At 41.5% G+C, this 23,932-nt stretch overlaps 1 protein-coding gene across 5 annotated transcripts in view; it reads right to left on the bottom strand.

The window, feature by feature from the left end:
- Positions 1-23,932, bottom strand: part of sema4d (sema domain, immunoglobulin domain (Ig), transmembrane domain (TM) and short cytoplasmic domain, (semaphorin) 4D) — a 264,629-nt gene that overhangs the window by 119,417 nt on the left and 121,280 nt on the right. For 4 of the 5 annotated variants that reach the window (XM_085984672.1, XM_085984683.1, XM_085984688.1 and 1 more), the window contains exon 2: positions 11,162-11,493. In XM_085984672.1, the coding sequence (XP_085840798.1) occupies positions 11,162-11,267 (106 nt within the window). In that variant the 5' untranslated portion in view covers positions 11,268-11,493. Of the gene's footprint in view, positions 1-11,161; positions 11,494-14,351; positions 14,447-23,932 lie in introns of those variants that run through there. The other variant, XM_085984673.1, reaches the window with a different exon arrangement.

Raw genomic sequence — 23,932 nt, 5'->3', positions numbered from 1 at the left:
AAGGACTGGGCGATGGATGAATAGACGTATCAGTTAGGATGCGGGTGGCAGAGATAGAGATGAGAGGTTGTGTAGGATGGAATCAGGAAGGCAACTTGGGAGGCATGGGGGTGGTTGGCAGCACATTCAAAATATTGAGGTGCGGTTTAAAAGGGGGAAAAAGGTAATCTTGGTTTTGGACTGGACGTGGAGTTTGAGGCTTAGTTCAGGATTCAAGTGGAACACTGAGGATGCGCACTGTTGGATTCAGGCTGAATTAACACACATGGTGGGATGTAGAATGAGGGGTTAGGGAGCATCTGATGAGAGCTAAACTGTGTGCATTCAGTCTTGCTGGTATTCAGTTTCAGGAAGTTATGGCTCATCTCATTTACCTCTGCCATCTCATGCGGTGGATGCTGATTCGCTGAATTCCTTCAATCGCAAACTGGACAGGTTTCTGGCTGGAGCGGAGATTACCTCTTACAGAAGGTAGGGACTGCAGAGAATTCGGGACCAGAGTGATCTCCTGGGCTAGTTTCGATCGCCTAGATGGGTCAGAGAGGAATTTCCCAGATTTCCCCCCTCCCCCCAAATTGGCATTTTTAAAAAATCTGTTTTTTTGCTTCTCTCAGGAGCTCACATGGTTTCGGGTGGGGTGGAGAGTATATTACATAGGATATACAGCACAGAAACAGGCCATTCGGCCAATTCAGTTCATGCGGCATTTATGCTCCACTCGAGCCTCCTTCTGTCTTTCCTCGTGTAACTATCAGCATAACCCTCTATTCCCTTCTCCATCATATGCTTATCTAGCCTCCCCTTAAATGCATCTATACTATCCACTTCAACCACTCCCTGTGGTAGCGAGTTCCACATTCTCATCACTCTCTGGGTAAAGAAGTTCCTCCTGAATTCCCTATTTGGCTTCTTGGTGACTATTCTTATATTGATGGCCTCTAGTTTTGCTCTTCCCCACAAGTGGAAACACTGTCTCCCTGTATCTACTCTATCAAAACCTTTCATAATTTTAAAGACCTCTATTAGGTCACCCCTCAGCCTTCTCTTTTCAAGAGAAAAGAGACTCCGCCTGTTCATCCTTTCCTGATAGGTATAACCCTCACATTTTTGGTATCATCATTGTAAATCTTTTTTGCACCCTTTCCAGTGCCTCTATATCCTTTTTATAATATGGCGACCAGAATTGTACGCAGTACTCGAAGTGTGGTCCAACCAAGGTTTGATACAGGTTTAACATAACTTCTCTACTTTTCAATTCAATCCCTCTAGAAATAAATCCTAGTGCTTGGTTTGCTTTTTTTATGGCCTCGTTAACTTGTGTCACTACTTTCACTGATTTGTGTATTTGTACTCTGGGATCCCTTTGCTCTTCTAGCCCACTTAGATTCTTATTTTCATAGTAATATGCAACCTCCTTATTTTTCTTACCAAAATGTAATACCTCACATTTAACTATGTTGAATTTCATTTGCCAATTGTATGCCCATTTTTCAAGTTTATTAATGTCTTCTTGTAATTTGTTGCAGTCCTCCTCAGTATTGATATCCCCCCCAATTTAGTGTCATCTGCAAATTTAGAAATTGTATTTTTGATTCCAAAGTCTAAATCGTTAATATAAATTGTGAACCACAGTGGTCCCAGCACTCCCCACCTTCTGCCACTCTGAATAGCTACCCTTTACCCCTACTCTCTGCTTTCTGTCTTGAAGCCAGCTAGTTATCCATTCTGTTACTTGTCCCCTGACTCCACATGCTCTGACCTTATTCATCAGTCTACTATATGGTACCTTTTGAAAATCTAGATAAATTACATCTACTGCATTACCCTCGTCTACTCTCTGTTACCTCTTCAAAAAAATCAATGAGGTTGGTCAAACAAGACTTTTTTTTTTGAAATCCATTCATTATATTTTTAGCTTCTCAATGTTCTTCGACTTTCTCTTTTAGTAGGGATTCCATTATTTTTCCTACCACCGATGTTAAACTGACTGGTCTATAGATCCCTGGACATGTTCTATCTCCCTTCTTAAATATAGGTATCCGCCAGTCCTCTGGCACTACAACTTGTTCTAACGAATTATTAAATGTGTGTAGTAATGCCTCTGCTATCTCTTCCCTAGATTCTTTTTCAAAAACGCACGTATGTAATCTGTCCAGGCGTTTTATCATCGGAGTTTGATTTGTTTATTTAATATTTCTCCTCTTTTTATTTTAAATGCAGTTATCTCATTTCTAATCTCATCATCAATTGTCATGTCCACCTGTTCTATCTCCCTGGTAAATACTGAAGCAAAGTAATTATTTAATATTTCTGCGATCTCTCTATCTCTATCACTGTCTACAATCTATTACCCTGATCTTCTTCATACTTATGCCATTCTCGATGATTGAAAGAAAGAGAAAAAGAAAGAAAAAAAGAAAAAGAGAGCGCGCGCGAGGGAGAGAGCGCGAGGGAGAGCGAAAAAGAGAGAAGAAAAGACTTGCATTTATATAGCGACTTTCACGGCCACCGAACGTCTCAAAGTGCTTTACAGCCAACAAAGCACTTTTGAAGTGAAGTGGTGTCACTAATGTGGGAAACGTGGCAGCTAATTTGTGCACAGCAAGGTCCCACAAACAGCAATGTGATAATGACCAGATAATCTGTTTTTGTTATGTTGGTTGAGGGATACATATTGGCCAGGGCACCTCCCCTACTGTTCTTCGAAATAGTGCCATGGGGTCTTTTACGTCCACCTGAGAGAGCAGACGGGGCCTCGGTTTAACATCTCATCCGAAAGACGGCACCTCCGACAGTGCAGCACTCCCTCAGCACTGCACTGGAGTGTCAGCCTAGCTTTATGTGCTCAAGTCCCTGGAGTGGGACCTGAACCCACAACCTTCTGACTCAGAGGCGAGCGTGCTACCAACTGAGCCACAGCTGATGCATATGATGGTCACTATTGCCTAGATGTTCCCCTACTTTTACTTCTTTTATCTGCTCTGGTTCATTCCCCATTACTAGATCAAAAAGCGAATCCTGCCTTCTTGGGCTTCTTTCATACTGGGTTAGAAAGGAGTCCTGTAGACATAGTAGGAACTCCATTCCCTTATCCCCTTTACCTATTACTTCTGGCCAATTAATATTGGGGTAGTTGAAATCCCCCATGGTTATTATTCTCTGTTTTTTATTCATTTCCCTAATTTGTTTGCATATTTCTTCCTCCACCTAACCAGAACGATAGCATAGTGGTAATGTTACTGGACTAGTAATCCAGATGCCTGGACTAATTATCTGGAGACAAGATAGCACGGTGGCATAGTGGTTAGCACTGTTGCCTCACAGCGCCAGAGACCCGGGTTCGAATCTGGCCTCGGGCGACTGTCTGTGTGGAGTTTGCACATTCTCCCCGTGTTTGCGTGGGTTTTCTCCGGGTGCTCCGGTTTCCTCCCACAGTCCAAAGATGTGCGGGTTAGGTTGATTGGCTATGATAAATTGACCCTTAGTGTTAGGGGGGTTACAGGGATAGGGTGGAATATGTGTTGGGGTTACGGGGATCGGGTGGGATATGTGTCGGTGCAGGCTCGATGGGCCGAAATGGCCTCTATCTGCACTGTGGGGTTTCTGTGATTCTGTGAAGAGTTCAAATCCCACCATGGCAGCTGGGGAATTTGAATTCAGTTAATTAAATAAATCTGGGAAAAAAGCTAGCATCAGTAATGGTGACCATTAAACTACCGCATTTTTGTAAAAACCCATCTGGTTCACCAATGTCCTGTAGGGAAGGAAATCATTGGCGGAAGCGTCGAGAACCAGAGGATACAGATTTAAGGTGGTGATTAGCAAAAGAACCAAAAACGACATGAGGAAAAAAAATTTTACGCAGCAAGTGGTTAGGATCTGGAATGCACTGTCTGAAAGGGTGGTGGAGGCAGACTCAATCGTGGTTTTCAAACTGGAATTGGATAAGTACCTGAAGGGAAAAAAATTGCAGGGCTACGGGGAAAGGGCAGGGGAGTGGGACTAGCTGAGTGCTCTTGCAGAGAGCCGACATGGGCTTGACAGGCCGAATGGCCTCCTTCTGTGCTGTAACCATTCTATGATTCCATGAAACTGTGCCGGTGCAAAAGCTACAAGGGGAATGGCCATTGCAAGGTATGTGCTGACAAGGCAGAAATGTATAGGAACCATAAAAGGGCAGTGTAATGGAGATGGATCACCAAGAAGAGACAATAGCAAAGGATGAAGTGGTCAACTACGTCGAAGACTACGAGGCGGTCAAGGAGGCATAAGGCACCACAGTAGCAATTACACAGGATACGTTTTATGACTAGCCAAGATGGTTTTGTGCTGTTTGCTGAGTGAAATCCAGACCAAAGGGAGTGGTGGTCACATAATTGGGAAGTGATGATCCATTCAAGAACCTTGAAAAGGAAGCTGGGGGGGTGGGTTACAAATTGGACAGCTGTTCAGAGGGCAAAGTACAGGGGGAGCTTTTTAAGGGGAGTAACAATGGATTTGAATGTGAGGGGAAAAGTGCTTGAATCATACATCCATGAGAAAATGTGTATACAATTTGGTTGTCAGAATAAAGGAGTTGGTTTTAGCGATGTGAACGCAGGGAGCCACCTCATAGATTGCGCTCTTCTGAACTACGCAAGACACTGTAAAACCAATGCTATTTAAAGAATGAAAAATAGAAACACTTCCATTTATATAGCACCTCATCACTTCGCGCAGAAAAAAAATCGATATTCACTTCATATGCAATGTATCAATTGGAAGTGAAATGTCTTATTTAGTACTTCATGGCTAGGATTCTCTGCTTTTGGGGATGGGAAGAGACACAAAGAGAAAGACAAATAAACGGGTCATTTTCGGGTTGGCAGGCTGTAACTAGTGGGGTACCGCAAGGATCAGTGCTTGGGCCTCAGCTATTCACAATCTGTATGAGGGGACTAAATGTAATATATTCAAGTTTGCTGATGATACAAAGCTGGGTGGGAATGTAAGTTGTGAGGAGGATGCATTGAGGCTTCAAGGGGATGTAGAAAAGCTAAATGAGTGGGCAAGAACATGGCAAATGGAAAATAATGGAAAATAATATGGAGAAATATGAAGTGACCCACTTTGGTAGGAAAAATAGAAAAGCAGAGAATTTTTTAAATGGTGAGAGATTGGGAAATGTTGGTGTTCAGAGGGACTTGGAGCTCCTTGTACACAAATCACTGAAAGTTAACATGCAGGTTCAGCAAGCAATTAGGAAAGCAAATGGTATGTTGTACTCAAATCCTCTTGCAATAAAGGCCAAGAGTAAAGACATCTTACTGCAAGGGCCCTGGTATGACCACACCTGGAGTATTATGTACAGTTCTGGTCTCCTTACCTAAGGAAGGATATACTTGCCATAGAGGGAGTGCAACAAAGGTTCACCAGACTGATTCCTGGGATGAAGGGATTATCCTATGAGGGGAGATTGAGTAGACAAGGCCTATATTCTCTAGAGTTTAGAAGAATGAGAGGTGATCTCATTGCAACATTCAAAATTCTTACAGGGCTTGACAGAGTAGATGCAGGAAAGATGTTTCCCCTGACTGGGGAGTCTGGAACCAGAGGTCACAGTCTCAGAATAAGGGGTCGGCCATTTAGGACTGAGATGAGGAGAAACTTCTTTACTCAGTGGGTCGTGAATCTTTGGAATTCTCTACCCCAGAGGGCTATGGAGGCTCAGTCGTTGAGTATATTAAAGACCGAGATCGATAGATTTTTGGATATGAAAGGCATCAAGGGATGTGGGGATAGTGCAGTTGAGGTAAAAGATCAGCCATGACCTTATTGAATGGCGGAGCAGGCTCGAGGGGCCAAATGGCCCATTCCTGCTCCTATTTCTTATGTTCTTATGTAAAACAGAGGGGTAGAGAAACAAGAGGAACAGCAAAGCATGGCAGAACAAAATGAAGGACAATCAGACAGAACTTCAGTACCAAAAAATATTGCTGCCAAGATCATGGGTGGTTTGCTGCTTATTCAGACCGATGCATCTCTTATCAAATGCATTTAATTTTTATAATTTTTTTTCTACAACAGTCTTTAAAGACATTATAAAAGCCAACTGCTTGTAACATACAAAAGGAACAAGCTGCTGAACTCAAAAGTATTCATCTACATGTTGAATGAATGATCATCACACTAAAAGCTGCCAAGAAGTTCTCCCTGCTCCCCACCCCACCTCCCCTGCCCCCAACTCTTGATACTTGGCTGTGTCTCCAAGAATGTCAAAGGCTTTTTGAAATCTCTCAGCAGACTGAGATAGCCTTCATGTATTTTCCTGGTGCAAGGAGAGCTCTTACCATGCCACTCGGTCCCAAGCTAGAGGTCTGTCTCTGTGCAACATTAAATTCTTAACCCAACAACCAAAATGCCCTGTTGTTAAATTGTTTCCCTGATCCTGAATGCTATCCAAGAGAAAAACTGGAATTCACAGAGAGAAAGATATAAAGCTTGGAGACAAGTTCATCAGTAATCTATGATCACAAAATTGTATTGGAGCTCTCAGAGTTACAACCAGCAATCAGATTACAAACCTATTAGTAGTTATTAAAAAGACTTTAATGCATCCATTAAAGTTATCTAAGTCAGAGAGTCACTGAATTGAAGCAGATTGAGAACTTCAATCCATTGGGTGTAATTATCCAGATTATACACCACTCGCTTAACAGAAAAGTAAACATTACTAATTTCTTCCAAAGGAGTGTAAAGGCTTTAAGCGTACTTCCAATGCACAAAGTTCCTGTTCAGGATATTTTCATCCAGCTTTTACACCTAACATTACCGCCTTAGTACTTCTACTCAGGACCTCGACTGGCTTCATTGAAAATTACATCATTAAAAAGCTCCGATAACAATGAATCAAAGACTGGAAAAGCGATTGGAAACGAGACTTGCAAAATTGTACTCTAATTCATTCAATTCAATCAGTTTTTTAAAAAAAAATGCAGTTTATTTTACAGGCATGTATTAGTCTACTCAGTCATTTTTGCGAAAATAAAATTGAATTAATGGATACCTTGAATTTAGAGAAGTAGACCGCACTATTTTATCGCAACATCTCAAGAAAGTAGAGGTCTGTAATTGGAGCTTCGCTTGATCATTTAATGTCCTGAAGCAGTGGCTTAGAATTTTTTCCATATGAAACCAAACATCTCTGCATTCTCAGTTCAGATGAACTCAACAGACCCTCTAACATACTGCTATTGTAAATATCAGTGTGCTTGCCAAGAATTCCCTCTGCCACAGGGCACAAACCTCTCTCATTAAGCTCAACATGGTTTTGCGTGCTGATCTAACATACATGTTCCAGCCCTTTCCTTCATTAAAATTTCATTATTTAGAATCCCTAGAGCTCAGGTCACGGGTTCACACATTTGCAAGGACATTTTGAGCAAACATAGGAAAAAGGATTCTTGATGTACCATGTTTAAATGGAAATAAACAAAAAGAGGTTATACTTGAGTACGATATTAAACCATGAGCCTAAGATGGTGGAGAATTCGAAGGTCGGGGAACTTTAGCACCAGATATCCGATCAAAGTCAGTATAGTCAGATGCGAGTAAACAAGAAAAATTGAAAACTAAAGCACGATAAATTTGAAAAGTAAATACTAAAACATTATTGGGTAAAAATTCCAAATTAAAATGGAATGCTTCGGTTATGTTGGAAATGTTGCAAATGAAATATGTACAAAAATGAATATGTACAAAAATTAATAGTGTCATGGTTAAAAAGGAAGTAATGGCTTTTTTGTGTGTAGAAATTCTCACATCTAGTTGGGTTCCTGGAAAAGGTACAAATATGATCTTGAAAACAGTAAACCCTGTAATCTACAAAGTTTTGTACTGCTGTTCCCTTCCTCGGTTAACCATTACTCTAAACATGATTCTAATCAGCCACTTATTTACAGCCAGAGTTGAATGGCAGTTCTAGTCTGAAAAATGTGTTGCAGTAACAGGCACAGGAATAATATGCAATTGATTTTACACAGATTAACAAGAGAAAACTAATAAGCCACTGTGCTGTATTTAACACACAAATGCCAGGCGCATAGATGGAGCTATCTGAATGATAGCTCCATATTTGGTATTACAGGCAAGAAAATACTACTGTGCCAACAGCAACATGGGTGCCTCTGTGAATCTGAAGTGTCAGTGAACATGTAGAGCTGCAGGCAGCCCTTGCAGCAGTTTGACATGAGCAAGAGATAGGTCTGCACCAACATGAACGTCACCAGAAATTACTGGAGAGGCAAGACAACCGGCTAGTAACAGAAAACATAGGGAGACACCAACAGCAAGCAAGCAAGCCAGTTTAATAAATAATTTCTTAACAAACCAGCGACAAAAGGTAAAATCCAAATAAAGAAGGGGGGGGGGGGAAGAGAATCAAAATTAAGTGATTATGGAGTGAAAACTAAGTTAGAAGCAAAATTACTTTTGTGTACACTGCACAGTTTAATCAAAATATTTTACATTTATTTCCACTCTTCTTGACTGAGTTCTACTTTGTTTATTACAAAAAAAAATCAAAGAAAGTTAGATCATGGGTCCAGGAATAATGGCGAGATTATGGAGCAGTATCTCACGATTAAAAAGCATTAAAACCCTACTGATCTGGCAAGTCACCCCAACAAATTCAGATTTTAAAAAAATACCTAAAACTTCTTCAATGCTAATATGAAGTTTGTAAGCACTGAGCTCCATCCCAAAATTTCCAGGAACACACAATTGAGTGCTTGACATATAGGGCGCCTCATCAGGGGACCACTTCCCAACGTAACTGTGCTGATGTACAATAATGAAGTCGCTTCCATTTTTACCAGATTACAAATTAAAATACTGACACGAGGAGTTGGGAACAACACTGCCAGTTTACCATCAGCAAAGTGCTACTAAAATGAGTAACTTTATTAAAAACATTTATAAACTTAAAAATCATCCTGCTCTTTGGAAATGCTGAAAGGATAAAAATGATGTATTTAGCTAAATTAAGTCAAAATAATTTTCCCTGCATGAGCATGATACCTGCACTCTTAAGCACAGAGCAGGGTGTAGCACTTAATCATCAAAGAAGTTCTTCCAACATTTGCCACTGGAATACAGTTCCTAATTTTCAAACAAAAGTTGATCATCTTCTTAAAAAAAAAAACTGAACAATGGAAACTATTTGGGCTCCTATTGGACATATTACCTATTCTATGAACAGAGTTGACCCAATAATGCACTTGCAAAAACTTGAGTGTATTATTAAATTACTTTCTTCAAATGGGAGGTGTAGAGGTCGAGGGAAATTGAGTTTAGGGGGTAGCAGCAGATTTAAGTAGCAGTGGGAAGGAAAAAGTCGCAGGAGAAATTATGGCAATTTCCAAGCAATAATTACAGACATGTGAATTCTGAGGTGGTCTTTGGAAAGAAATTGACAAACTTAAGAACATGTTTGAACAATTGTAGGGAACAGTAGTATCGTGTTTATGTTACTGGTCTAGTAATCCAGAGGCCCAGACTAATGATCCGGAGACATGAGTTCAAATCCCACCGCAGCAGCTGGGGAATTAAAAAGCTAGTATCAGTAATGGTGACCATGAAACTACCGGATTGTTGTAAAAACCCATCAGGTTCACTAATGTCCTTTAGGGAAGGAAATCTGTCATCTTTACCTGGTCTGGCTGATATGTGACTCCAGAGCCACAGCAATGTGGTTGACTCTTAACTGCCCTCTGAAACAGCCTAGCAAGCCACTCAGTTGCACCAAACTGCTACAAAGAAGTAACACCTGGCATTACCTTCACCACATGGACTGCAGCGGTTCAAGAAGTCAGCTCACCACCACCTTCTCAAGGGCAATTAGGGATGGGCAATAAATGCTGACCTTGCCAGCGATGCCCACATCCCGTGAACGAAATATAAAAAAGAGAGAAAATACAGCAAAAGATACTCTAGTCCAGCAGAATTAGGATCAGCTTTTTTTTAATTGATCTGACATTTTTATCTCAGCCAATTGGAGGTAATGTGGTGGATACAGAGGTTGCTCCCAATGCGCTACTTTCAAAAAAACTGTCTGGGGGAACTGGATGGGACAGTCTGGTTAGTCACTGGCTTTTCACCGAGATTCAATTCCAACCCAGACTGATGGGATAAATGTCTCCGCTGTCAACTGGCGTTAAGGGTTCTATGTGAACTTAAGTTTGGGAGATCTTAATCTAGTTCCGAGTGAGCACAAAACTGTCCCTAATTTGGGACTAACTGGCAACGTCACTCAGATAGCTGACAGGGTGACTGGCATGAGAAATGGGAAAAGTGTCAGACAGGTGCAGAAGAGCAGAAGAAATAGGGATGCTCTTCCGAGGTTGAGTTGAGACACATTGCTAGGGCTGAGAAGAGGGAGCTCTGTATGTGGATGAGCTGTGCCTGATTTAGGAGTGTTTGATGCTAACTCTGGCTGCCTGAAATAGGAAAATATAATTCCCCAGCACTAACATCCCTCACCCAGATAATCACAAAAAATAAGAACTAATATATGAGAGGATGTTAATTCTACTTTGAATAAGAATGTAAGGAAAGTCACGGATGAGGGAAAGAAACCTTTTAGTCCATTGAAGCTCACCCCCTTTACTAGTCCGACTAGGTCAGCCAGTCTCCAACTGTATTCCATTAATATCTTTGGCTCTACTACCTAGTGAATGATTCCAAATTTCTCAATTTTTTTTTAAACTTACCTTTAAAAATAGTAACTGCAAGTTATAAAAGTGACTTGTTCCTATAGTAGTCCAAGGCAGTAGTTTAACATTTAACTAAGCCCATCCACCCCTCCCCACCAAAAAAAATACACACCTAGTTTTCTTAGTGAGAGTAAGGGAAAATTAAAATTAAAAGTATACAAATAAAAAGGAACAAGAAAGTTCAACACATATACTGGCATAATATTGTCAATAAACACACCTGGGAGATTGAAGAATTTTAACTTTTTAAAATGAATCAATAGTTCAGTAACAGAACCACTGCAGTTCTACAGAATTTTTTTTTAGAAAAAAGTTAATTTCTAAAGTAATATCTTTTGGGTTCTATGAAACTAGTGCTATTGAACTCAAACCTGCTTAATTTTTAGTAAATCTGAAAATGTGAATCTTACCTTCATATTTCCACACAATCCTTGGAATAACAGGGCCAGAGCATGAAGCCCGAAGTAGATGGAGAATCATGTACAATATTACAGGTGTCATATTCAGTCTTCTCATCGCACGGAAGTTGTAGATTTGTCAAAAGATCGAATTATCCAGAAACCCAGAATCAACTGTATTTAATTACTCAGACATCACGAGCATTGAAAAAAAGGGATGATCCAAATGGTGAAAACACACCTAATTTGTTATTTGAGCTGGTCACTTGAAGAACTGATATCTCGTTTGCATGTTCTGCAAACCTTCCAAAAGCTGTGGTGAACTGCAGTTCCAGGATGCAGGTCTGTGTTGGGGGGGGGAAGAAAAGAGAACTTAAGTCACTAGCAAGATTAAAAAGAAAACAAATAATTCATAAATGCTGAAACAAAAACATACCGTCAAACTGTTTTTCACAGTTATTAGTAAGTGCTGTATTTTAATGAAACCAATTCAATTAGCTCCCTCCTTTTCTCACCAATCTTCATTCTTTCTCTCTTGAATGCATTCTCTTCTTCAAGTGGACGTAAAAGATCCCATGGCATTATTTTGAAGAAGAGCAGGGGAGTTATCCCCGGTGCCCTGGCCAATATTTATCCTTAAACCAACATCACTAGAACAGATTATCTGGTCATTAACACATTGCTGTTTTGTGGGAGCTTGCTGTGTGCAAATTGGCTGCCACGTTTCCTACATTACAACAGAAACTACATTTCAAAAAGTACTTCATTGGCTGTAAAGTGCTTTAGGACATCCTGAGGTCGTGAAAGGCACTATATAAATGTAAGTCTTTCTTTTCTTTTTCTTGCTGGAGTACCATTCCTCAGCCACCAGTTGCCCTCTGGTACCTTGCCCAAGTGGCCATTATTCATGTGAGCCTGGACTTCTGACTGCAGGAGGGGGTGGGGGGCAACATCACAGCCCATGCCCAATCCAGTCTTCCCCTGATGTCCGCATGTGTCCCTCCAGCAGGGGCCACTGGATAGCGATCAACACCAGAACCCTGTTTTTGTTTCTCTAACCCAGGAATGTTCAGGTCGATCGTTGCACCAGTACCGACATTTGGATTGAGATTAGCTAACGTAGTGCAACAGAAGAGTGGACCTTGTATCTCCCGGTTTTTCACTGGGTAAACTTGCTGGGCTATCACTGGAAGAAGTTCCCCTTACACAATTGTCCGATTGGCCACTTTGGCAATGGTCACTCATTTGATCAACGAGTAGTAATTGTGTCACAATCGCTACTCCTGCAGTGCACATTTAGCTCTTTGACAACACTACCGGGCATCTGCAGACAAGTGTCAGTACAAAACGAAGTGAACATTGTAAAATTAATCCTTAGCCTGCTACATATAGATTTCTACGGGATTCAAAAGGAGAGTCACTTTTCTAGGCAAACTGAAGGTATTCATTACCTAAATACAGAAATTGGCTCCTCCAACTGCTTGGAGGTCATCTCACCATCTGACCCATACAGACTAGAAAGGATCAAGGTTCCAGTTCCAGGGGGAAAAAAAGTCATGGGGCAGGTAATCAGGATTCAGATGTCCTAAACTGTCATGTAATCCCCGAAACTGGATTACAGCCTTCTAATCATTCCAGGAATCTACTAATTCATACAAATAAAAAAATTGTCAAGCAACATGTGCAGTCTTCAGGCACTAACCAGCACTTTAAAAAATGAACTCTTCTGCTACTGTTAACTGTGACATTATCCGTGTTTCCCTCTCCCTCCCCCCCCCCCCCACCGCTCCCTCCACCACCACCACCACCACCAAGACAAGAACTGAACTGGAGCAGAAACCAAAGCCCCGATGGTGGCTCAGGTAGAGTTTCAACCTGGATAACATCAGACAATGTCGCAATCCAAAGCAGCAGCCAAATGACTCCGTGCAGTTGTGGAAGCAGAGACAAGTGGTACAATTCAACTTTTCAATATGACCGAGTCAGAGGCCAACGGTCTATGACTGCCTAATTTTGCTTTTAAACTTTGGAAAAGTTTACATTTAACTGTGTATACAAATAAATATTTTTTCTGTTTTTAATAAGATCATCATCCAATAAGTGAACAGGAAGAACATTCCCACCTGATCCTCTGATCGATTGAAAGGGATTCATTAAAGAAACTCTTAGCCCACTGCTGCCGCCTCACACTCAGCCTAAGCGGATCAATCACAGTGTGACTTTGGTCAAGAAATTAATCCCAGTTTTACAGATATCATTTATTAAACCGCTGCACAATATGCCACAGCTTTTTAATTTGAACTTTTCCCGCCAAACCCATTTTGCGTGATATGCCCTTCAATTTATATCAAGTTACGCAGCACAAATATTACAGATAACACTACAGTACTATTTATTTAAAGCAGTAAATGTCTGTTGACTTATAAAAATACATCTGCTGCAATGGAGAACTAACTACTATAAGCCTTTTGCCTCCTTTTAAAAACGTTTGCAATATTCCCTTTTGTCGGATTGCACTTCTGTCAAGCACAGTAGGACATTTTTCTGCATTAAAGGCATTTTATGAATGGAAGTTGTTTTTGTTGTCCCATTATTGCCATCCACTAATTTCATCTTATTTGAAAAGCTATTTCTAGATTTTAGTTATTTAAAAAAATGACTGGTAACATCAGTAGAATAGAAGGCAGCTTTCTAAGCAATATAAATGGAATACTGCCATGAGAAATCTTGCTGCAACATTACGAAGATCTGCTTTGCAAACTGTCCCACAAGTTTAAAGCCATTCATTTAGCAATTGTTTTCATATTGAAGTGACCAGTATCCAATTCATTTTTATTTTAAACCGAGTAGAATTTTGATATTTTTGCCTTATGTCCACAGTCACAAAGTACAGTATCAGAACAATTCATAATGAGGCAGAGACAAAAGATGTAAACAAATCTAAAATCTTGAGGCATGACGAGCAAAAATGGATTTATAGAGCAGTGGAAAAAGTTTAGATTAAAAAAGTTAATTTACATTATAACTAGATTAAAATATCATTAACGCATTACAATAGGAAGCCGAATAGTACGAGGGATGAGATGAAAAGCATTTTCTTGCCCCTGATTTTTCTCATGTTCACTTTACAGTTTAAAGTAACAGCAAAACAAATACAGAAATGAAATAATTAACCAGCAGTGACTCAAAAAAGTAACGGTACCTAACTTATACAGCAAGTAGCTCCAAAATGCACGTCTTTAGTAACTCCTGAAACCAGCTTCAACTGATACTGTGTGCTTAACCATTGGCACATTACTCCAAAACTGCACAGGAAATGTCTTTAACCCTCTTCAGAAATGTGGCCTGCAGGCGGCGTGAGACATTTTATTATTTTATTTCAGTATCAGTTAGATTCTTTCTAGCGGGGCTTATTAGAAATTCAGGGTCAATTTTCAAGCGACTCGACAACTGTTGGATTGAGGTAAATAACCTCCGCTGCAACTGCCAAACGTTCATAAATCAGTTGGAGTTATCAGGTGCTCTCTCTTTACCCATTCACCCACCCAAAAAGTGGAAGAAACACTGTAGCGGGGCTGTTGGAAGGAAATAGGTTGTGAAACACAAGAAACAAGAGAAGCTGTTGTGGTCATGCAAGATCACAGACTTAACAGAAAATCAGAAAAGCGAAGTTACATTTTAAAAAATCCAGCTCTTGAAATCCTATATTCAATACTCAGTTAACTACCAGTATTTCACAAATTTGTACAAAGGCCCAGCTTAAATTTCTACTCCAGTTACACATTTTGTAATTATCCCACAGCACTTGTCTTTGATAGAATAAACATGCTGTCCTCATTAAACAATATGTAAATTGACACCACCACCTGTAACTACACAATGCCACAAAAGTGAAGGTAACAACGTTGCTAGTGTGTTGTGTGGAATTGCATCACATTCTGTGCTATAAAATGCACAACAACTTTCATTTATATAGCACCTTTAACATAGTAAAACATTCCAAGGCACTTCACAGGAGCGTCATCAAACAAAAGTTGACACCAAGCCACATAAGGAGATATTAGGACAGATGACCAAAAAGCCTGGTCAAGAGGTAGGTTTTAAGGAGCATCTTAAAGGAGGAAAGAGGCAGAGGGGTTTAGGGAGGGAAGTTCAGAGCTTAGGGCATGGCCGTCAATGGTAGAGGGATGAAAATCGGGGATGTGCAGGAGGCCAAAATTGGAAGGGCGCTGAGATCTCGGAGGGTTGTATAAAGAGGTTACAGAGATGGGGAGGAACAAAGCCACAGAGGGATTTAAAAACAAAGGATAAGAATTTTATAAATCAAGGTGTTGCTGGACCAGGAGCCAATGTAGGTCAGCGAGCACAGGGGTGATGGGTGATTGGGACTTGGTGCGAGTTAGGACTCGAGCAGCCAAGTTTTGGATGAGCTCAAGTTTATGCAGGGTGGAAGAAGGGAGGCTGGCCAGGAGAGCATTCAAATAGTCAAGTTTAGAGGTAACAAAGGCATGGATGAGGGTTTCAGCTAATACAGGGGTGGAGTCAGCCAATATTAGCTTCTCAATGTAAAAGCTGCGCACGTGCTGTACTTTGAATAGCCCGCACAACGGCAAAAAAATTAGAGGGAACGTTGCTTCAGAGGTAACGGTGCAGGGGAAGAGAAGCCATTGCAGGTGATTCTCTGGTACGGCTAGATAGATAAGAATGGAACCAGGCGAGGACAGTCCCACCCAGCTAGACAATGGAGGATAGGCTTTGGAGGTGGATGGTGTGGTCAACCACATCAAAGGCTGTAGACAGGTCAAAAAGGAGGAGGAGGGATAGTTTACCATGGTCACAGTCACACGGAGTGTTATTTGTGACAGTGTTAGAGGCTGTTTCAGCACTGTGGCAGGGGCGAAAATCTGATTGGAGGGATTCAAACATGGAGTTGCGGGAAAGATGTGCGCAGATTTGGGAGGCAACAACACATTCATGGACTTTGGAGAGGAAACTGTAGTTTGCAAGGACAGAGGGGGGTCAAGGGTGGGTTTTTTGAAGAGAGGGCTGATGATGACAGATTTGAAAGGGAGGGGGACAGTATCCGAGGAGAAGGAACAGTTAATAATATCGGCTAACATGGGGGCCAGGAAGGGAAGTTGGGTGGTCAGCAGTTTAGTGGGAGTAGAGTCTCGGGCCCTCTCCAAACTCATCCTGTCTAAGGGGAGATCGGAAAGAAACTAGAGAGGCGAGAGTTCAGGGCTAGGGCAGGAGGGAAGCTTAGGGGAAGGGAGGGATGCAGCAGAAGCAGCTGAATAGATGGTCTCAATCTTAGTGACAAAGAAGTCCATGCTGAAATCACCACCATTTTCAAGCACTTTGCAAGCAACAACTATGCCTTTTCGATAGCATGAGATGATTCAAAAAATATCAAATGACAAGCACTTTCCCAAACTACATAATGAAATGGTATGGGGCAGTCTCTAAAGTGCATGCTTCTACCCTGAATGTATAATAATACAGTACTCAGCACAATCCGAAGTCTTTAAAAGGTATGCAAATTTCATAAAATATTATTCAGCTGGCAGTATAAGTTACCTTATGAATTCTCAGTATATGGAACTAAACTGATTTTATATACGGAGAATCAATTTGGTTTACAGCATATGAAGGGCCAAAGTTGAAAAGAGTACATGAGGTCATTCAGAACAATTTCATTCGGTGATTTAGAAGCCTGAAGATTATGTGAGGAGTGCCACAATTTCCAGGTCCTGGGGAAGAGTTAGAGTAGGGGATTCTACAACCTACCCGGTCTTTCCAAAGACCTGGAATGCATTACTGTCTCATAACTGCACTCCTACCTCTCCCATCACTCTGTTGAAGACCCAACCACTGCACTGAAACCATACTGGTCAAAGTCACAAACAAAATCTTGTGCAACTGTGACCTTGGTGCTCTGTATTTCATCCTCAACCTCTCTGTTGCCTTCAGCCTTCAACACTGTTGACCACTCGATCAAGCTCCAACGTCCTTCGGTGGCACTGCTCTCGCCTAGTTCCATTTCAAACACAGACATTACATTGCCTAGAATGGTTTTTCCACCTCTGCCAACAGAATCACCTCTGATGTACCATGGCCTTATCCTTGGCCCCCTCCTCCTCCTCTTCATTTACATGCCATGCATTGATGAGTAGGAGGCAATTTGCAGAAGTGGTGGGAGAAATAAGAGCATAGTTGCAAGGCAATAGTGCATTCCTGTAAAGCATGAGTTCAAGTAGGAGACTCTGTGACCAATAAAAGGAAACTTCAAATTCAGGAAATGTTAAAAGCAGAAATTGCTGGACATGCACAGCAGGGGTGGTGGGGGAGGAGGAGCAGGAATAGACATTTAATGTTTCAGGTGATTTTGCTACAGGGAATTCGTAGTGTGGTTTTATAAATTGAGATTAACTGCAACAGTAGTTTCAAGAAAATCATAAACAACGTAAGCCCAGAACCAGCTTCCACATGAATGGTGATAACATCCAGCTTTACATTTCTTCCTCTTCCATCAATCTGAAGTCTGTGCTACATTCTCTAACTGCCTGCCCAACATCAATATCTGGAAGAGCCAACATTTCCTCCAGCTTAAATATTGGCAAAAACATAAACCATCTCCTTGGGCTCCTACCAGCCTCTGGCCTTAATTCCATCAATCTCCAGGCTACCACCTCAAGCCGAGTCAGGAAAGTGACTCAGAACCTGGACATCCTGCTGGATCCTGGGCTCAGTTTCCTTTCCCACAAACAGCCCTCCTGCACCCCATCTCCCTCCATCGCTACCAAATTCAAGTACATTCTGTCATCATCTCAATGTTCACCTTCTGTTTTTCAAACCTACACATAAAAGTTACAATGTGGAACACTGTAGCCATGGTTCTCATCCACACCCAAGTACTGTGATCCACTCCACTAAAAGCTCCCATGGCTCCCAATGCCCCAATGAGAGGATACCAAAAGTCACATTTCTTGTTTTCAAATCCCTCCACAGCCTCATGCCACCCTATCTTAGTGATGTTCTCCGGCTTTATACACACTTCGCTCATTTAACACCGGGTTACTCCTTGCCTCCTGCTCCACCACTGGCAGCCACTCGTTTAGCCACTAGCTCCTGTTCTCTAACTCCTTGCCTAGCTCCCTCTGCCTTGCCTGCTTCCACACAGTTTCAAAAACCTCTTCACAATCAAACTTTTTGACCACGCCTTTGGCATTCCTTTTTTCAATAATCCTTACTATAAAGTTAAATGAGATGTCTCCTTGCAAATGGGTGTGATAGAAATACAAGTTATTTTGCTGTTGCTCCAACAACTCTTGATTTCAACAAAGTGAGTATGTAAGAAAGACTGTATGGAGGGTTGTATTTGCAGCTCAAAAGGAATAAGGAAGAAAGTTCAGAGGAGCACTTACCATAGCAGTGTCAATAAAATAGATAAAGATGAGGTGAGATTGAAGGCTAGAGGTGAGAGAGGGATCACCCATCAGATGATCAGCTTTCTTTTCTCCAGTACAGAAGTTTGGGAGAACCGGCCCAGGTATAGGAGCAGTATTTAAATCTGGTCAGCATTTAAAATAATTCGTTGTTGAGGGGGAAACGTGTTTTGCATAGAAGAAAAAAAGTTTCCTGGAGTTTAGCAACAGAAGAAATGTGTAGAGTTCTATTCGAGGTCAGAAGAGATCGTGAGGCCAGGAGTATCGATAGATTGGAGGAGAAGTAAGAATGGAACAATCAAAAGTAAAAGGTAGAGCACAATGATATTATAATGAAGGGAACACTTTCTTCCTGCAGTAAGAGCTTCTACTGAGATGCACTTTGCATCAAGTATAACCAAGCTTTTATGTCACTCAGCATTCACATTGACCTAAAAGATGTGAGCAATTGTCACAAGAGACGTTACATCCCATACTGCATACTTTGATGCTACGGAGAAGTAATACCAATATAATGAGAATCCCGCCCCCCCAGAGACTTGAAATGTGGGTCTTTTTTTGTTATAACACCACAGATTATGGGGCGATGTAATAGAACTGTTTAAAATTATGAAAGGATGGGACAGGATAGATGGACACAGACTGTTTCCAGTTTTTGAGTGGTCAAGATTAAATGTAATATTTAGGACAGAGGGCAGGAGAAACTTCTTCACATAGACAGCTGTGAGACTGTGGCATTCACTTCCAGATTTAGTGTTTGAGGCAGAAACTGTGTCAACATTCAAGATTAGATTGGATAGGGGGATGAATGAAATAACTTTCAAGAGATAGGGGAATAGGGTGGATAAATGTGATCAGAAATATTTGTTCGAGTTGAGGGTAAACGCCAACTCGGACTGGTTGGGCCTGTGGCCGTGTTGTAACTTCTATGATCTGTATAGAGAAAAAACAGATTAATGTTTCAGGTGCAATATATATTAATGATCTAGATAAGGGAACTAGATGTAATATCTCCAAATTTGCAGACGACACAAAGCTGGGTGGGCGTGTGTGCTGTGAGGAGCATGCCGAGAAACTCCAGGATGATTTGGACACGTTGGGTGATTGGGCAGAAGCATGGCAAGGTTATCCACTTTGGTAGCAGAAACAGGAAGGCAGATTATTATCTGAATGGCAATAGATTGGGAGAAGGGGAAGTGCAACGAGACCTGGGTGTCCTTGTGCACCAGTCGCTGAAGGTAAGCATGCAGGTGCAGCAGGCGGTTAAGAAGGCAAATGGTATGTTGGCCTTCGTAGCGAGAGGGTTTGAGTACAGGAACAAGGATGTCTCGCTGCAGTTGTACAGGGGCTTGGTGAGACCACATCTTGAGTATTGTGTGCAGTTTTGGTCGCCTTATCTGAGGAAGGATGTTCTTGTCATGGAAGGAGTGCAGCGAAGATTCACCAGGCTGATACCTGGGATGGCAGGAATGACGTATGAGGAGAGATTGGATTGATTGGGCTTGTACTCGCTGGAGTTTAGAAGAATGAGAGGGGATCTCATCGAAACTTATAAAATTCTAACAGGACTAGACAGACTAGATGCTGGAAGGATGTTCCCGATGGTCGGGGAGTCCAGAACCAGGGGGTCACAGTCTAAGGATAAGGGGTAGGCCATTTAGGACAGAAATGAGGAGGAATTTCTTCACCCAGAGAGTGGTGAACCTGTGGAATTCTCTACCACAGAAGGCAGTAGAGGCCAATTCATTAAATATATTCAAGAAGGAGTTGGATATATTTCTCAAGGCTAAAGGGATCAAGGGGTATGGGGAGAAAGCAGGGACCGGGTACTGAATTTGGATGATCAGCCATGATCGCATTGAATGGCGGAGCAGGCTCGAGGGGCCGAATGGCCTACTCCTGCTCCTATCTTCTATGTTTCTATGTAATACCTGAAATGTCACCCTGCCTTTTCCCCTTAGAGATGCTGACTGACCTGCTATGCATTTACAGCATTTTCTATTTTTGCTACCAGGTACTATGGTTTTAAATGCTGTCATAGTAGTTTAACAGAAATTATGAAAATGTAGAAACGAACATGCTGTAAAGGCCATCTGTATTGAACGGTTACTTAAACTCAATAATAAATAGGACTTCGCCCTGCATTATGAAATCATTTGAATTTAGTCCCAAAGGAAATTATTCAACAGGTTTTACTGCTTCCATTTTCCAAGTCTCTCCAAATCACAGCCAACGCCCAACATATCAGATCATTCACCTGCTTACTCTCAGTGCCTCTCTAGTCATTTGTTGTCACCCGATTCTTTTATTTGAAAGTTAAACACTAAACATTCAATCTTCAATAAAACAATGTTATGTAGTTGAATGACAGGTTACTGTAACAAAGTAAAAAATAAAATGGTCACAGACTGCCCTGAATCAACAGTGCAAGGAACAATAAACTAGCTTGAGACAAGGAAAGGGGAGTGCAGATGCATTAGAATTGTTTTTTTGACTGCTTCATTTTTAGTGTCATCTCATTTTAGAAGACTTTTAATCCTACCATGAGACCTTGCTGATTCTTTACACTGAAGTGTGGTTGCTATAGGTGATAGGATAAACTAGGTGTAAAAAGATTAAAAGTTGTCAGCAGTAATGGCACAGTCTCTTATAATTACACATTTCCTCACACAATGCATCGTATTCCAATGAACAAATCCACCACCAGAATACGCTGTGCTGCGAAGATGTACATTTTCCGAGACCTGCAACTTATAACAGTGCATTTTTGAATAACCGACAGATGCCAGCCATTATTTCTTCCTGCAGTGCAGTAGGTAGAGATCTAAATTTCCACAGATTTTGGGCCTTATGAAAACATTTTACAATCCAAAATTCTACAGAATGCTGTATTTAACACAACTAGAAAGGCCAAGCTGGCCTTTCAAATGTTATCCTGTGCAAAATCCATGACAGGGCACAGGTGCAATGGGATTCTCTACTTGGGAAGTGCATCTTGTAGTTGAAACACCAAATTGATCACGTTTTGTACAAACAAAACGCAGATTCTTATCTTTAGGATCAATGGTGAAGCATATGCATAATAGTAGCTACAAATTAAAAGGTCAAAGTTGATCTAATTTTGCATTAGAAAAGGCTTGCAATCCTGCAAATTTAGCTTCTTCAGAAGCATAACATTAGTGATCGATTCACCAGTTTTAACAAAATAAGAGGAAATGAAAGCTGTAAAAATTCTAATAGTCTTCACATAAAAACACTATGACTAAGTTTCAGCTTGGCTCAGTGGCAGTTCTCTTTTATCGGAAATCAGAAGGATATGGATTCAAGCCAAACTCCACAAATTCAGCAAATAATCTAGACTGACATTTCAGTGCAGTATCGAGGGAGTCCTACATTATGAGAAGTGCTGTCTTTTAGCTGAGATGTTAAACAGAGGCTCTGCCTGTTCAAGTGGACGTAAACAGTGTCAAAACAGAATACTTGGTCATTGCGGTTTGTGGAACCCTGTTGTGTATAAATTAGTTGTCACATTTCCCGAAATTACACCAGTGTTTAAACTTCAGAACTAACACAATGGCTGTGAAACGCTTTGGCATCTTCCAAGGATGTAAAAGGTGCTATATAAATAGAAGAACTTTCACATGAGCAGCCGCTTAGGTTGATCTCCCTCAGTCTCATCTGATCTTCAAGATACTAGAGGTCAGATTTTGCGATAAAGGCAAGCAAAATGCACAGTGAGACATAGCTTCATGAAGCTAATAATGCTGGTCAATAGCTTTGATGCAATATGCTAACTATACTGACGCTTTTGGATTTACAGAACTTGGGAGTTGGAACAATGGCTTTGCTTAGAGCAAGGAAGAGATTGCGACAGCTCACATGAATGTGCTAAAGATCCAGAACATTCAACTTTATAGCAAGAGCTTTAGCAAGCACTAAAATGTAAACAAAAAAAACACTTAAATATTTCTATCCAAAATGTTCATAAATCCAACGACGGGAAACTCTTTTATCCGGCACCAACAGGACCGGCGTGGTGCCAGTTGATCAAAAAGTAGGGATTACAGAGAGGTATACTTACTAAGGTACGAGAGCCCCGTACACGGCCACAGATCCAGGCATCCCTGTTGCATGGCAACAGGTGCAGGAACCCTGGTTACACAGCCAAAGATCCAGGCATCCCTGTTGCATGGCAACAGGTGCAGGAACCCTGGTTACACAGCCAAAGATCTAGGAACCCCAGTTACACGGCCACTAATATGAAGTAAAACTTACCTGAACCTACTCCTGAATTTTGCCGGTTGAGAGAGATTTCCAGTTATTTAGGTGCTGGTAAAAAGAGAGTTTCCTGTAGTATTTAGCTAATTTGACTAAGACATGCATTTAAGAAACTCTGCCATGCAATTTTTCCTCAAATATATATCACATATACTGCCATTAATACTGTAGTGTATGTACCTTTAAGAGCCCCTGTGTACTGTAATACCGGTAGTGACCACTCGGGTATATATGCCTGTATAGCGTCTTGTATCTTTTAGTTCACCTCCAGACTTGTTCAGTAAACACCTGTTAAACCAACTCCTGCATTCCGTGTCTCCATTAACACACGGATACAACAGTGGCGACAAATTGGAAACGGACTTACCTGCAATTCGGCAGCACCTCAAGGAGATTGATTTCTCAGACGAAGGTCAAAGAAGAAAAAAAAACTGTGAGTTCACCAGCTAGCCGGGCTGGTGGCAGGTACTGCACTAATCCTTCCTGGGCGGCAGGCTGGGGCTCGATCGGGTGGCTCTGCAGCGGGGCCGAGCAGCGAGTCGGAAGGCGGAGGCAAACAGAGACGGAGGGTGGAGCACTCGGGAGACGGCAGGCGCTGCAAAGCAGGTCGGCGTTCGGACCAAGCAGAGGGAGGGAAAAGTCCCAGAGTGTCCGGCGGGAACGAGTCTCCAACTATTAAAAATATCTGTGTAAATAAAAACCGCGGAGAACAGTGTTGTCAGCAGCGGCGGGAAAGTGCGGGAGGCGCCATTTTTTCTCGGCAGGAAAGAAAGGAAAGCGCGGGAGGCGCCATTTTTGATTTTCAGGATGCCTAAGACTGGCAATATTACTGCTTTCGATAGTGATATAGAGGATTGGACCACATATGTGGAAAGAGTGGAGGTATATTGCACAGCGAATGACGTAGAGGATGATAAAAAGGCATCGGTACTTCTAAATCTGATGGGCGCAAGGACATACGGGCTGTTACGAAACTTGGCCGACTCCTGCTCCTACTTCTTATGTTCTTAATCACTCCAGCCAAACTGATGGACAAGAATTTTAAGGAGATTGTTGATAC

Source organism: Somniosus microcephalus, chromosome 1 (genome assembly GCF_052327205.1).
Source record: "Somniosus microcephalus isolate GS21.2 chromosome 1, FLI_Smic_1.0, whole genome shotgun sequence".
NCBI lineage: Eukaryota > Metazoa > Chordata > Chondrichthyes > Squaliformes > Somniosidae > Somniosus > Somniosus microcephalus.
The sequence above is the reverse complement of the archived record's forward strand: the minus strand, read 5'-3'. Positions and strand labels throughout refer to the sequence as shown.